Here is a 14,332-nt window from a genome sequence, read left to right on the forward strand (position 1 = left end):
ACCCAGGATTGGGGCCAGCCTGGGAACACCCTGCTGGGGGCAGCTCCCGGCGGATACGACACCTGCTGTTTATTACACCTGCTCCTGGTCTCACAGCGAAACAAGTTGGGAGGCCCCCCAAACAGCATCTCCAAAGACTCAGGATGAAGAGCGATAACCTGAACACACTTCACTCCGGCACAGGCACATCCATATTCCCAAGACACAAGAGCAACCGAGGCAGGAGATACCGGAACATAACAATTGCACTTCTAATACTTTTAAGGTATCCAAACGATACAGCAGTAATCCCAGCAAGACACTGCGGATGCACTAACTCCCAAATGCCCCAGGGCTGTACGGCTGGAGGACAGGTGACTCCCGCACCATCGAGGTGGGCAGGAGTGTGAGAAACAAGCTGCTGTGCTGGGGCAGTGGGTGGTTCTGGAGGCACGGTCTGTGAGTTAGGCCAGGCGAGCTAAGCTGTCTTCCTCCATTGCCCACCCAGAAAACGGGTGGCTTAGGGAAGTGGTGCAAGCAAGGATGTGGCAGCCAGACTACCGAATCCTGGCGCCACCACTTATTAGCTGTGTGATCACAGACAAGTTACTTAACCTCCACCTGGCCTCGTTTTTCCATATGTAAAATGGGGAGAAGGGAAGTACCTTCTGTATAAGGCTGTTAGATAAGTTGCTACCCATAAAATGCTCCTGACAGTGCCTGGCACATAAGAATGCTCAATGAGATTTTGCTATCATCACTATTCTTATCGTTAACTGTCCAAACAAGCACCATCGCCACCCCCGTCTCCCCCCAGCATGTACTGGGCTAGATCCTGGGGACACCAAGCCCCATCAGCAATAGACCCTGTCCTGAAACTCTCAGACTTCTGGAGAAAATAAACCCTAGGCCCAAACAAACACAGCAAGTGGTTAGTACTCTGGGGTGACAGATGAGCCGCTTGGGGGCTTTGAGGTGACAGAGGGTATCCTCAGCTGGGGGCTCATGGAAGCAGTGGCTCTTGACCTCAGTATGTAGACATGGGCAATAGGGGAGAAAGGAGGGATACAGCATCTGCCAAGGCATGGAGGGAGGTGGGAAAGCAGGGGGCATACACAGGGTGGCTTGTGGCTGAGTGGGCCTGCCATTCAGGGGAGGGTGGTAGGAGCTGAGCCAGGGAGGGGCAGCCATCAGACACTTCTATGTACCCTTCCCAGGTATGACTAAGCCATGTCCATCCAAGAAGCAAGGTGAGCAGATTGGAGCCAGAGAGTCAGGGAGAAAAGGAAGCCAGGGACTCCCCAATGGCCCCACAAAGTGGGATGTTGCTACCAGCCTCCTCACTACAGTAGGGACCCCCCCCATCAAGTAGCAGCAGGGCTGGCTTGGCTCAGAGCACCTTCTCAACTACCCTCATTCTAGCAGCTGACAGCCTTTGTTCACAAGACCCCAGGGCCAAGAAAGGGGGTGTTTGGGGAGCTGCTGACAGAAAACAGAGCCCATGCCCCAGCCTTGCCAATCCCACATGGGGGCTGGTCCTCCAGTCCGGCTGTGGGCCAGTGCTTTACAGGGGAATGCCGCCACCAGGCAGCTCCTCGGTCCCCTTTTCTGCAGGGCAGGGCCCACTCGCATCTGCCCCAACAGATCTGCGTGCCCACGGCCACTGACTCACTTGGCGGGAACACCAACCAGCTGACGTGCCAAAGCATGGGATGCCCCGTGTGACCCCTCCGCAGGCGCATACCAAGTGGGCCCTTGTGCACAAAATACCAGTCGTGAGGGCCTGGCATTTATTTTCTTCTACAAGACCAAGGCCTTTGCCCTCTTGTGATGCTTCAAGCCGGCATCTACGGGGTTTGATGACTGGGGTTTGATGACCAGCAGGGATGCAGGTCTCCAGGAGAAGAAAGATACAAGCAGAGAGGGGGCTGGGTGGAATATTTTGGAACTTTCTGTTGAAGAAAGTAACAATCCCATCTCTGGGGGGAAGAACCCTGCCCTGGAATCCAAGGCTCCACCACAGCCCAGCCAGACCACTGTGGACAAGTTACTCAATCTCGCAAACACTATGATTTTCCTTTGTAGTGAAGCTGGCCTGAGGGGCGTGTGTGTGTGTGTGTGTGTGTGTGTCAGGAAGCCCCTGCCAAGGTTACCAGCAGCCAGTGTGGGGGTCTTGGGAGAACCCCCATCTAGAGGTTGGGGGAAATGCTTCCACCAGAGGGTCATCAGGCCCCTAATCCCACATTTTAGACTGAAAAATGTGCCAAGCTTCAGACCAAGGCCACTGGGAGATCTTCAGAGTCTCTACTGTGAGGACATCTCCCAGAGTGTTTTCAGACCTATGGGAGAGGACAGGGTGCTGTCCCATCTCCAAAGGCCCCCTCTACCCAACAGCCTCCTCCATGGAATGACAACTGACTGAGCTTCTCAGCCACTTCCTCCCAGAGAAGGCTGACCCCTCTAAACAGCCCTGAAGGGAACAAGCATCCTTTTCTCCTACTGGCAGAGGACAAAACCGAGGGTCCAAGTGGTTTGCAGCTGAGTTTCCAGCTTTGGGGGAAGGAGGAGGGGTCTCCATTTAAGCTCATAGACCGAACTCAGACTCCCCAATGGGACATTCTTGTGCCCATGGTCACTGGCCTGCTTTGCTGCCTGGGCCACGCCTGCAGCTGTGTCCCAACGGAGCCACCAGTCAGCGGAACTAATGTCCTCTAATGAGATCCGGGCCAGAGTGGCCAGGCGGGTTTTATTGTCTGTGGCTTGCTAATGAGACTCCTCATAAACTGGGAATGAAATTGGGGTCTGTGCAGACCAGAGAGGGGTGGGAGTGGCCCGGGAGAGGGAGCCAGCTCTGTTGGTCAAATCCTGCCCACCTTCCCCTCTGTTTGGCTCCATTCAGCCCACAGTGCTCCCTGAGCACCCACACACTGGCGCCGTGCCTGCCTGTGCCCTGGGGCTCCACGCTCACACCTCAGAGGCCCTGCCTGCATCAGAGACTGGATGCCAGGAGGTGATGCTTCAGTGTCCGAGGACCCCCAGTCCCCCGGCCCACCCAGCTGCCCTGTCGTTAGGTGGCCTGGGCTCTGGGCCAACCTGGGCCACATGGTCAGCTCTGGCTCCATCCTCTAACCCGGGGCATCCACCTTTCCCTGACTTCCCCAGGGAGCCACGTGCTCTGAGAAGGGGACATTGGCACTCTGGCTCATTGCGGGGCCGAGTGTAGCTGGTGGCAGCTGGTGAAGAGAATGACCTTCTCTGGAGACTCAGGAGGCACATTCTAATCTGTCTGGCCTGGCTTGAGCTCTTCTCTCTCTGTCCCATCCAGTCCACCTTGTTTTCCTGATCTACGGGATTTGGAGTCAGAAGGCTTGGTCACGTGGGCATGAGATGGTCAGCAAGTTTCTAAACCAAAGCCTCACTTTTCTCATCTGTCAAATGGAAGGAATACTAACACCAGGGAGTGAGGAGTGGGTGGCAGGAGAGCCCTCAGTGACAAGCCACAGAACACAGTTCCCATAGCACCTGCTACCCATCCAGGAAGAGACTGGTCCCTGGGGCTGGGCCCATGCAGATGCTTATGGCTGGTCACCTGAGCCCCCCCCAGGGCTTCTGCAGTTCCAGCCATCATTTCCAGGGGTCAGGGACAGCCTTCACTCCCAGATCAGGAACCCATTTTCCAGATGGGAAAACTGAGGCCTACAAAGTGACTTATCCAAGCTCACTCAACTAGCAATTGGTGGTGCTAGGATTCAACCCCAGTCCTCCTGCCCCACTTTGCTAGGCTGCCAAGCTGGGGTAAGCACCAGGTTGTAGGGAGAGGAACTGAGAGCTATCTGTTGCTCTCTCTTGCCTAGGACAAGGCACCTCCCCAGAGTATGGTACCCAGGTCCACTGCTGCTCTGCCTTCCCCTGGAAGACTGTGGAAGATACAAATCCCAAGAGCTGCCTACCCCAATCCCTAGAGATTACATATCTACTGCCCACTCCAACCTCCCAGGATAAGCCTGGAACTATCCATTGTTCTGCAGAAGCCTACAATCGACTGTCAGAAAGTTTTTTTGTGTCCTTCCTTAGTTTCTCCTTGTGAAATGTGCCAGGGTTCAGATCTCAAGTGCAAGGCATTTTCTTAGAATTCTCCCCTCTGCCTGTCTCCCAGCCCTAAACAGCATAAAAGAATCCAGAGCTAAAAGGGTTAACTGGACAAAGGGGTGTTATCTGGGCATTCCTTTTGCAAGGTGATCCCTACTCAGATCTTAGGTTACCTCCTGCCCCAGCCAGCACATCTGCTGCAGCTCTGCAGACTTCATCTCCATGGAGAGGGGCGGGTGGCATGGAGGAGAAACACTTTCCAGCTGGGCTAGGGCACAGTGTGCCGGGCTCCTAGGACTCCCCTCTTCCCCACTCTTGGTCCCTCATTCCTACTTCCCTTCCCAACCCGGGGAGACTCTGGCTTTCTGCTGCATGACCCCAGGATGCTCCTGAGCACACATGTATTGCTCACCTGGGCACACATATGCCTCTTCAGGGCTGCTTATAGAGGACCAAAGCCCACACATATGTTCCTTTCCTAGATACTCTTCTTTCCCAAGTACCGATGCAGGAAGCCAAGATGCCAAAGTTGTAGCTGGAAACCTGGCTCCCACGGCCCCTCCCAGCCATGCAGGAATCATGAGAACCCGTGGGGCAAGCAGTCTCCAGTTGACCCTGGGTTCTAGTGCTGCTGTATTTGCCAAGGTGACATGAGAAGGCTGACAAGAGGAGAAAGTCTCTCTAGGTGCAGTCAAGGCCCTGGGCATCGCCCTGTGAGGATATGAGGCCCAGTAGAAAGCCAAGGGCAGAGAAAAAAAATAAAGCAGTGTCTAGGCTTCCCACCCCCAAAGGACCAGGCAACAGGCTTGGCGGGAGGGGGCCAAGGGCCAAGCCTGGGTCTCTGATGCATTCCAAGGCCTTCTCCCAAAGTCACCCTCACTGACACTGACATAAACACAGGCATCACCAAGGCTCAGAGCCACCATCAAAATCCTAGTTTGACAGCCATAAGAAATCATTTATGTGCAGACACACATTTGATGTATATGTACAGACCCGGTCTCGTGGTGACCCTCAGGGACCAGGGCGCACACTCCTTAGCTTAATCGTCCATGGCTCTGCGCTTGCCCGGGACACAGGAGATTCCCAACACAAAGGCACGAAGCCCTGCATGTGTGTCTGTGTGTGTGTGTCCCTACTCTACGCTGAATTTAGATACACACAGGCTGTCGGAAATGCTACAGCCAAAGTTCCTAATCAGTTAAGGTCCATTCTAGCCTGGCACACTGGCTAACATCCAAAGTTAGAAAAAACCGAAACAAAAAAACAACAGGTGAACCTACAGACACCCTCTCTGTCTGTCCCACTCCCAGGCAGGAGCCATTCAATTTACCAGGTTAACCAGAACAGATACGATCAGGAAAATTGAAGGTACATTCACACCTCCCTTGGGTGTTTTCTGTTTGTGCTGAACAATGAACATTAGTCAGCTGCTAAACAAAGACAGGATCACAGATGCAGTGACAGGGGGCCCACCCTCTGCCCCAGCAGCTGGGCCCTCTTTCTCAGGCCTCGGACCACCTGACAGCAGACCCTGGGTCCGGGAGTCAGTCTGGGGCCAGTGAGGTGGGTTCATGGAGCAAAGCTGAATCCCAGTCCCAGTCTGAGCCGGCAGCGGGCTCCGAGCACCACCAGCCCCACCTGCTCAGAGGCACGCTCTAGGCCACCAGGCCAGCGCCGGGGCCCTGCCATGGTTCCCTCTCCCCTCTGGCCTTGCCGATTAGGAATGGAGTCCAGTTGTGAGCACCCCACATGGCACTGCCTCCTCCCAGGCACTGGGATCCCCAACTATACAGATTGCCCACCTCCCACCAGCAGGAGGGATTTTGCCATGCTGCCCTGCCTGGTGAGCCCCATCCTACCACTGTCTGGAAGACACCAGGTCACCCCGACACTGACCTGGAGCTCTGCACAGTTCAAGGAGAAGGGGGAGTGTTGGGGCCCCGGCAGGTCTTCAAACCAATTCCGAGGGTGTGCATGACACCTGGGGTGTTTGTTCTCTTTCCAGACAAAAGGTTTGGGGAAGCCAATTAGGGAGGGTGTGGTGTAGGTGGGACACCAGCTCAGGGCACCTGCTTCTCAGGCAGGTTCCCCGCCTCCTCCCCTTACCTCCCGTACCTCCTCTTTAGGATGCTGCCCCCATGCCCCCCAGTCCCCACCTCTCCCCTGAGTTAATGGGAGGGAGCCATAGATTGTCATCTCGGGAAACAAACAGCGGGATGTGGGGCTTCACTGCCCTGCCTGGTAGAGTCTCTGTTGTCAAAAACACATTCCTGTGTTTACACATCAGTAGCCAGATTGGGAGTGTGTCTGAGTCCAGGGTGTCATGCATGCTGGGGGCTCTGCCCTTTTCTCTGCCCTGTGCTCCCTGCCCCAGCCCAGGGAGAAGGCAGAAAAGAGCATCAGGCTGGCAAGTCCCCAGAGAGAAGCAGTAGCAGGCGAGTGGGAGGAGGCCAGTGGGGAGGTGGAAAGTGGGGTGGCAGACTGGCAACTCGTGGGCCTGTCGGCCTCTGTCCTAGCGTCCTAAGGGCACAACCATAGCCACTGCTTCCCTGCCATAGCGGGTCGGGGAGCAAGCAGAGGGGCCGACCAGGAGCATGGGCACTAGTTAGAAAAGAGGCTGGCGAGTCTGGGAACTTGGGCTCCCCCTGATGCTACTCATCCATCAACGATGATCAATAGAAGAACACTTATTAAGTGTCCATCAGAGCTGTGGTTCGGTTCTCTGCACCCTACCCTCTCATCTGGGGCCACGGTGGGGAAGTGTCCAGGCTTGTGGCAGGTGAGTATGTCAGCTCCCTGTCTTCCCTAGCAGTGAGGCCCAGCTGGCTCTGGTCCCCCAAAGAAGGAATTAACCACCCCACACCACCAAGCTGGGGGAGGAGATTAGCAAAAGGAGGGAACAGTGGGGGTGAATTCCTTCCCCCTCCCTCAAACCTTCCCGCCTTTTGTCCGACCTGGGATTAGGTTAACTCCTAATGTGCTGGACCAACTAGAGCCCCCAGGAAAGCTCTCCTTTCTCTGGGTTCCAGGAGTGGAGATATGGAAATGAAGGTTCCCTGAAGCCCAAACACAGGGTATTCAGACAAGACCTAAAGCCTGGGCTTCTGCTGTCTCCTGCCCCCTACCCAGGCCCTCCAGGGTGAGGTGAGGACCTCGTACCATGCCCACCCCCTGCAGAGGGTGTTCGGCCATGTCCTTTTGAAGTGGGCAATGCCACCCATTTGCCCTGGAATTCCAAAGTGCTCATGGAATGCCTCCTACTCTCACAAACACACCAGCAGAGGAGCACCCCATGGACTGCGGGGCAGGGGCAGGCGCTGCAGTGCCAGCTTCCGCAAACTGCTTTCCATGCCATCCGCCACCCAGTGGGATTTGCAGAGCCCTTTCAGTGAGCTGGCAGAACAGTGAGGGGTGGTACAGGAGTGAAAGGGGCACGGTTAGTGCCTTCCTTCCGCACACTCCAGCCCCAGCTATCCACCCCCAGAACAGCCTGGCTGGCCCCTCACCAACAAACTGCTGGCAAGGCTGGCAGGCAGCCCCTCGGGTCACTGCCAGTGGCACCCTCCAGCTAATATTCTTGCCCCACGCAGAGCTGATCTGTGCTGCTACCCCCTATTTCCAATCCAAGGTGAGGACCACATGCTCCAATCAAGCCCCCCCCCCCCAAAGGAAAAAAAACAAAACACCGTCTTGCTGGGCCAGGAGGTCCTCTCCGGTTTCTCTCCAGGGGCTGTAGTAATCCCCCAGTCTCGGCCCAGCGCTGGTGTCCGCTGACACCGTGGAAGCCGGGGAGCTTCCCCAGGGACACAAAGGGTTAAATCCAGGCGCCGGGACTCGGTCGGATTTGCCTCCTAAACGCATTTTCCAGTTCATTCCCCAGCACAATGCGCCCGGGCCGGTCCCAGCGTCCCCCTACCCCCATCCGCGTCCGAGTGGGCCACCTTTTGGGGCCGCCCCAGGGTCTGACGCGGGGTTAACCCTTCCGCCGGCGGCGGCCCACAACTCGAGGAGGGACGCGCGGGGCCCCGTCGGGGCCCCTCAGGTAAGTGGGTCAGGCAGCCCCCTGGCTGGCACGAAGTCCGCGGTGCCGCCTCCAACAACAGCCCCCCAAACTGGAAGCGGAGTTCCGAGGCGGAGTCCAGTGGCGCGAAAGGCCCGGCGGTTGCGATCCCCCGCGGCACCGGCCTCACCCTCCAGGAAAGAGACCGCAGGTGAACCAGAAGCCGCCTCTGCCGCAGGAGCGGGCTTTCGGGGTAATGGAGGGATGGAGGGGGCGCGAGCGCCCAAAACCATCTGGCATAGTATTGGCGAAAGAAACGAAGCCCCCTGCCATCCTCCAAACCCAGAGCCCACCACCAGCTCCGAGACTGACGCCCTCCCCCCGGGGCTCTTGTCTCCATACCCCCAGAAGGTGATTACCGTGATTATTTTGCATTTATGTAACATTCAGTGTTTCCAAACTGCTTCCCGAGCTGAGAGCTGGTTATTAAATAAATAGAAAGCTATTACATATTATTATTTTTGTGAATAACTGAGCCAAGAAAGTGCTTTCCTGCTACAAAGAGACGTGCATCCGATTGCTTCCCTGCAGGGCAGGCTGTACGGCTTCTCAATCTTTCTCCGCGGTGCCTCTCCCCACCCCCCTTACCGAAGCCGTGACCCAACTTTTCTGGCTCCTGTCACTCTCTACAACCCAGACGTCCCCGCCATCCAGCTCCCAGCCCCTGGGAGGCAATGGATGGGAAAGAAAAGGTAGAGGCGGAATGCGCTTACCTGGCAAGAAGAATGCAGTCAAGCCGAGAGCGAGTCCCCACCAGCGTCCGGCGGCGCCCGCAAGCCCCATCCGAGCCATCGGGGGCCGGGGGTCCTGCGCCAGTGGCCGCGAGGAGAGCGCTCCTCGTTCTCCAGAAACCAGCCCGGAAGATGAGGGCGGATCACTCCCGGCCGGCGGGCGCTCCGAGGATCCAGGTCAGCCCGCAGCCGTCGGCCGAGGCGGGCTGGGCAGGGCTGGGCTCCGCGCGGCCGCAATCGGGCCCCGGGCCGCTGCCGGCTCAGAGGCTCGGCAGATGCCCGCCGCAAGTTGCCCGAGTCATGCCCCCTTCTCCTCCTCTGCTCTCCTCCCCACGCCGGTCCCCGCCCTCTTCTTCCACGCAGAGCCGGGCTGGGGCGCAGGGACCCACCCCCGGCGCGTCCGGCTGCCCAGCGCGGGCTCCCGGCACCCGGCGCGCTCACACACTCCCGCTCGGCTCCAACTTGCCGGCGTCCATGGCCGGCCGTGCTCCGAGGGTGGCGGGCCGAGTCCGGGAGGCGGGCTGGCGGGGGTGGGCTCGGGGCCCAGGCGGCGGGCGCGAGGCGAGGCGGTGGCTGCTCCGGCGGCCCCGGCCGTACGGCCCGCGCGAGGGGAAGCGAGCTGGGTGCGCCGCGCGTCGCCGCCGCCGATGGCGCTGCCCGGGGCCGGCGATCCGCGACAATGTGGAGCTCCCCGGGCGCCGACTGGAGCCGCGCTCGCTGCTCTCCCTCTCTTTCTCTCGCTCGCGGAGCTCCAGCCTCTCACCCGCTCTCCCTGTGATGTCAGACCGAGGGGAGGGGTAAGCGTTAACCCCCTCGCGGCTCCGACGCGCGCCGGGCCCCGGCCTCCGCCCGATCGCACACACCTTCTGGGCCCCAGGCCCGAGGCGGGTCCCGAGTGAGGGCCGTGGGGTCACGCTCGGGCCCACTCGCTCGTGAGATGCCCCTGTGGTCGCCTTTCAGCCCGGGAGAGGCCGGAGGGCGAGTCGCCCTCCTGCATCGCTGACAAAGGGAGGCAGTGACCCCTAGCGGCCGGCGTCGGGGGAGAAGCTGCTCGGCGGGGGTGGAGTTAAGATGGGGAGGGTGGGGGTGCTGGGGAGGGACGTGCTGCACGGAGGATTAGGGGATCTAGCGATGTCCGAGCTGCAAGGGCTTCGACGAGCCCTCTTTTCCGACGAGCGCTCTTCTCCGACGCTGGCCCCATTTTACAGATGAGGAAACAAAGGCCCAAGGAAGGGCAGAAAGAGCTCGGACTTGAACATAGTATCCGGAGGCGTCCTCTCCTTTCCATCACCCGGACACTAAAAGGGGAGGCAGCTCTGCGGTGGGCAATAGTAGAGGAGATGGGTGGGCGCTGAGGTTTCTAGTAGCGATTCTTTTCTAATCCCCACCCCCTTCAGGGGTTCCTTTTCAAAAACTGCAGCTCCCCCGCCCCCTCCCCAGAGAGAGCTTGAAGCAGAGCTCTGCTCCCTTCGCTGCCACCTTTGTTTCTGGGGATTTGCAGAATTCCCGCGAAAAGCATCCCATCCGGTTTGTGTCCTAGGCAGGGCAGGGACTCTCCGCTCTATCCCGTTCGCCAACCACCACATCCGGGTGTGGTTGGCTTCCTGCCAAGGCGGCTGGGCCCTCGGGGCCCTTGGGAGCCTGCGACCTGCCCTCTCCTCCCTCTCTCTGGACCTCCTACCCTCAGCGTCTCCCCGGGGAGGGGCAAGCAGGCAGGATTTCCCACTGAGAACTGGATTTTCCCCTGGAGCCTGAGGATGCTCCCTCGCCCACCCCCCAAGCAGGCAGGAGCAGAGGGGAAGTGGCCTCTTTGTGATGAAATGTAAATTCTAGCTCCTGGGAATAGGAGCTGAGTGAGGGCACCACATTCCCACTATTTGGTATCTGACCCGTAAGTGTCTTTTGGTTTCTGGCTAATTCACAGGTACACAGGTACACTCACATACTCTCTTAGGCATCTTTTACTTTAACAAGTGTAATCAGGGCTTTCTTTGTACTTGTGCTGGGGGACACAGAGACATCTTCATTTGCTCTAAAGGAATCAGTCTAGTTGGTGTGTGTGTGTGTGGGCAGACACAGAATCAAATGTTGTCATCAACCATCTAAGGTGGTGTGGTGTGTACCAGACACAGGCACAGGGTTGGGGGTGTCACAGAGGAGCAGTGCCCAGTTCAGCCTGAGGTGCAGTGGGGTTCAGAGAAGATTCCTGGGGGAGGGGGACACAGGTGCTAAGTGAGTCATCTATCAGACAAGGTGTGGGGGAGAGGCATCCAGGAGGCTGGATTTCAGGTGCAGAGGTCAGTGTGAGGGAAGGTACTGGGGAGGGCAGCAGCTTGGTGAGGGGACCCCACATATGGTGGCTTGTGGCTTGAGCATAAACTTGAAGAGAGAGCTCTGCCCCGTAGCCACTGGGAGAATTTTAAGTTGGAGAATGCCTTGTCAGTTGAGTTCATGGTAGCCCGGGGAGGCAGCTGGGAACCTCCCCTGCAGCCACAAAGTACTTAAAGGACCAGGCCTGTATTGGGTTCGTTGCTGTGGCCTCCGACCCTGGGCCTGGCACGTGGTAGGAGCTTGAATGGATAGGTTTGAGGTGACAATCCTAGATGCACTGGTGTCCGCTGATTTCTTTTCATGTTCTCCCACCCTCTCTATCCTCCTGGAAGACTTCTTTGTTCTTCTGCTCTTAATTGGGCTTCTATCAAGGTTGCCTCAGGGTGGGCAGGGAGGGAAGTGGGTGGGGGGGAGCACATGGTGCCTGGGGATGGGTTGAGTGGAGAAGACACATCCGGGATTTAAATCCTTAAATCCCAGTGTAGCTGTGTGTTCTTGTGCAAGCAGCAAAACCTCTCTGTGCTCCAGGTCTGCATCTATAAAATGGGAGAAGTGATAACACCCATCTCATGGACTTGTGAGGAATAAATGAGTCAAACAGGTAAAGGACTTGGAGCAATGCCTGGAATGTGGGAAGAGCTGTCCAGTGTTAACATTATTGCTGTAATCTCTCTCCCTCATCCAGTTTTGCTCTTTTTCTGCTACGGTGCCAGAGGGATAGATGAGTTTTTAAAACTTTTTGAAATAATTTGGGATTTACTGAACTGTTGCAAAGATGGTACAGAGTTCCTATATGCCCTTCATCCATCTTCCCCTAACGTAATCATGGTACCTTTCAAAACTAAAAAATTAACATTGGTCTAATACTATTAACTGAACTACAGAACTGATTTGGATTCCCCCAGTTTGTCCAATAAGATGTCCCTGGCACCTAGGATGTATCTGGCACACAATGGCACTTAATGGAAACATGTTGACTAACTCATCCTGTGCCACTTTCTGCCAGTCACTTTCCCTCTCTGGGCTTCAGTTTTCTCCTCTGCAGACTGAGCAATTTCACTGATCAGTGGTTTTCAAATTGTGTTTTGAAAGCCTTAGGATATCCTGGGTACCCCACTCCCTGTTTCAATAGGAGCTATGTTGTTTTTATCCTCTTGGAACACTGGGCCTCCAAGAAGCGTTCTTCTTAATGAATTCTGCTGCTTAAAAAGTTTGAAACCCCTGACATGTAATCACATTATATGTTAGATACTGTATAGAGTTGCATTATTTTACAACTCCATAGCTTTTTTTTTTCTGTAGGCAGGGGTGAGACCTTGGAGATTTCTGAACAGAGATGCGCTCACTGGGACCCGTCGGAGCTGTGCTTTCTGGAGATGGATCTAGCAGCAACGTGGTGGGATGGACAGATGAGGATTGGTCAGTGAGGAAGGAGGGGACCAAGGAGGGAGGGTTGTCATGGAAGCCAAGTGAGGAGAGGATTTGATGGAGGAGGAGGTTGCCAGAAGTATCTGGTGCTGCAAGAAGCAGGTGAGGACCAGAAGGGGTCTTTGGAAACAGTGTCAAAGACATCAGTGACCCTTGAGGGAGTGGTCTTGGTGGCAGAGCCCAGATCAAAGTGGGAGGAGAAAAAGATGGCAGGTGAAAAAGCAGGCAGCAGGTATTCTCACTGCTTTTGAGAAGTTTGGTGGTGGATGGCATGAGCTGTCGAAATGGATCAAAAGCTTAAAAAGGGAAAGCACAATGGTGGCGGAGGGACTTATTTCCCCCTTTTTGATGGGAAGATCTGAGCATCTTGTAATCAGAGGGAAAAGAGCTAGGGGCAGGGAGGGACTGGAGAAGCAAGTGAAAGTGAAAGAGGCTGTGATTCATGGAGAGGCCCTGGAGGAGGGGGGCAGGCCAGGGGACTGAGAGTGGAAACGGGGTAGAGGGGACGTGTGATTAGCTATCTTCCAAACCTGCAAGGAAAAAGGAAAGACAGAATTTGTGTGGCTTCACACGGAAGGACCAGGACCATGGGCCTAAGTTTCAGGGAGGGAGATTTCAGCTTAGCAGAGGGACGACTGTTCAAGGATCTGAGCTGACATGCAGTGGAATGAACTGCCATCACTTTTCAGACTGAGGACCCTGGTCTGTTTTTCAGGAAGGGGTAGATACGATTCTCTCCTGGCATGGAGGTTAGACCAGATGACTCCTGTGTTCCTTCCTGGCTCTGAGACCTGATGATCACAGGAATGACAGTTTGCTCAAAGAAAGCACACTTGGGCTCGCCTTTCTCACCTACCGTGGGGCTGGGGCTAGCAAGGGGGAGACCAGACAGAGATCAGCCCCCAGCAAGGTGCCATCCCCAGGAAACTCTCTCCACAGCCCTCCCTCGGCTTGCACAGGCCCTTTCAGAGAGGCAGCTGTTGGGCTTGGAAAGGGCCCAAAGTCAATACAATAATGACTTCCCCTTCGGTCATATCCCAGGGCCCTCTGTGTTGTTCCGCAATTGACTAATAAAGCTTACTTTGATGTGAGGTGAACCCTATAAAGAAATCCCCAAGATCCCCCAATTCCCTGATATCTGTTGATGGGAGAAGGTACCCTTGAACATAGGTTGGAGATGGTATGCTGAGTGAAGGGTCCCCCTTTCTGTGTCTCCAATGCATTCTTTGGGGTCAGTGGATGCCAAAGGCAAAGGGGGAGGAGAGAGGAGGAGGAATTCTAGGGAGGAAATATAGCCAAAGCCCTAGCCAGGCCCAGTGAGGACCCTCCCGGTATGGGTGCCCTCTTCCCTAACCTGACAGGCCAGCCGCACCCCAGGCAACTCCTGGGGGGTAGTTGGGAAACCACAGCATTTAATTACTGTTATCATCACCCTGGTGGCTGTGGTGATTATGATGGTGCCTCCATATCCCACAGTGCTTAGCAACATTTAATTATTGTTATTCTTACAGAGATCATTGCAGAGCCTCCCCATTGCCACAGCTGCCATGGCTCTTGGGGACAGAGCAGCTGAGCACAGCTTCCCCCCCACCCTGGTCCAGTGATCTACCATGTCAAAGGGTACCAGGATGGCTGACGGGCATCTGGCCTCTTCCTGGTGGGCTGTGGAGTCCCAGGGGACCCCCTGGCTGTCGGGCCTGGAACTCTGAGG

The 14,332-nt window shown here is 56.3% G+C and overlaps 1 protein-coding gene across 2 annotated transcripts in view; it reads right to left on the minus strand.

Moving 5' to 3' along the window:
- Positions 1–9,528, minus strand: part of NECTIN1 (nectin cell adhesion molecule 1) — a 98,820-nt gene extending 89,292 nt beyond the window's left edge. The window contains exon 1 of one of the 2 annotated variants that reach the window (XM_037841734.1): positions 8,845–9,528. In XM_037841734.1, coding sequence (XP_037697662.1) covers positions 8,845–8,923 — 79 coding nt within the window. In that variant the 5' untranslated portion in view covers positions 8,924–9,528. The remainder of the gene's footprint in view (positions 1–8,844) is intronic. The other variant, XM_037841733.1, reaches the window with a different exon arrangement.
- Between the last annotated feature and the right edge of the window lie 4,804 nt (positions 9,529–14,332).

This window comes from Choloepus didactylus, chromosome 6 (assembly GCF_015220235.1).
Source record: "Choloepus didactylus isolate mChoDid1 chromosome 6, mChoDid1.pri, whole genome shotgun sequence".
Taxonomy (NCBI): Eukaryota; Metazoa; Chordata; class Mammalia; order Pilosa; family Megalonychidae; genus Choloepus; species Choloepus didactylus.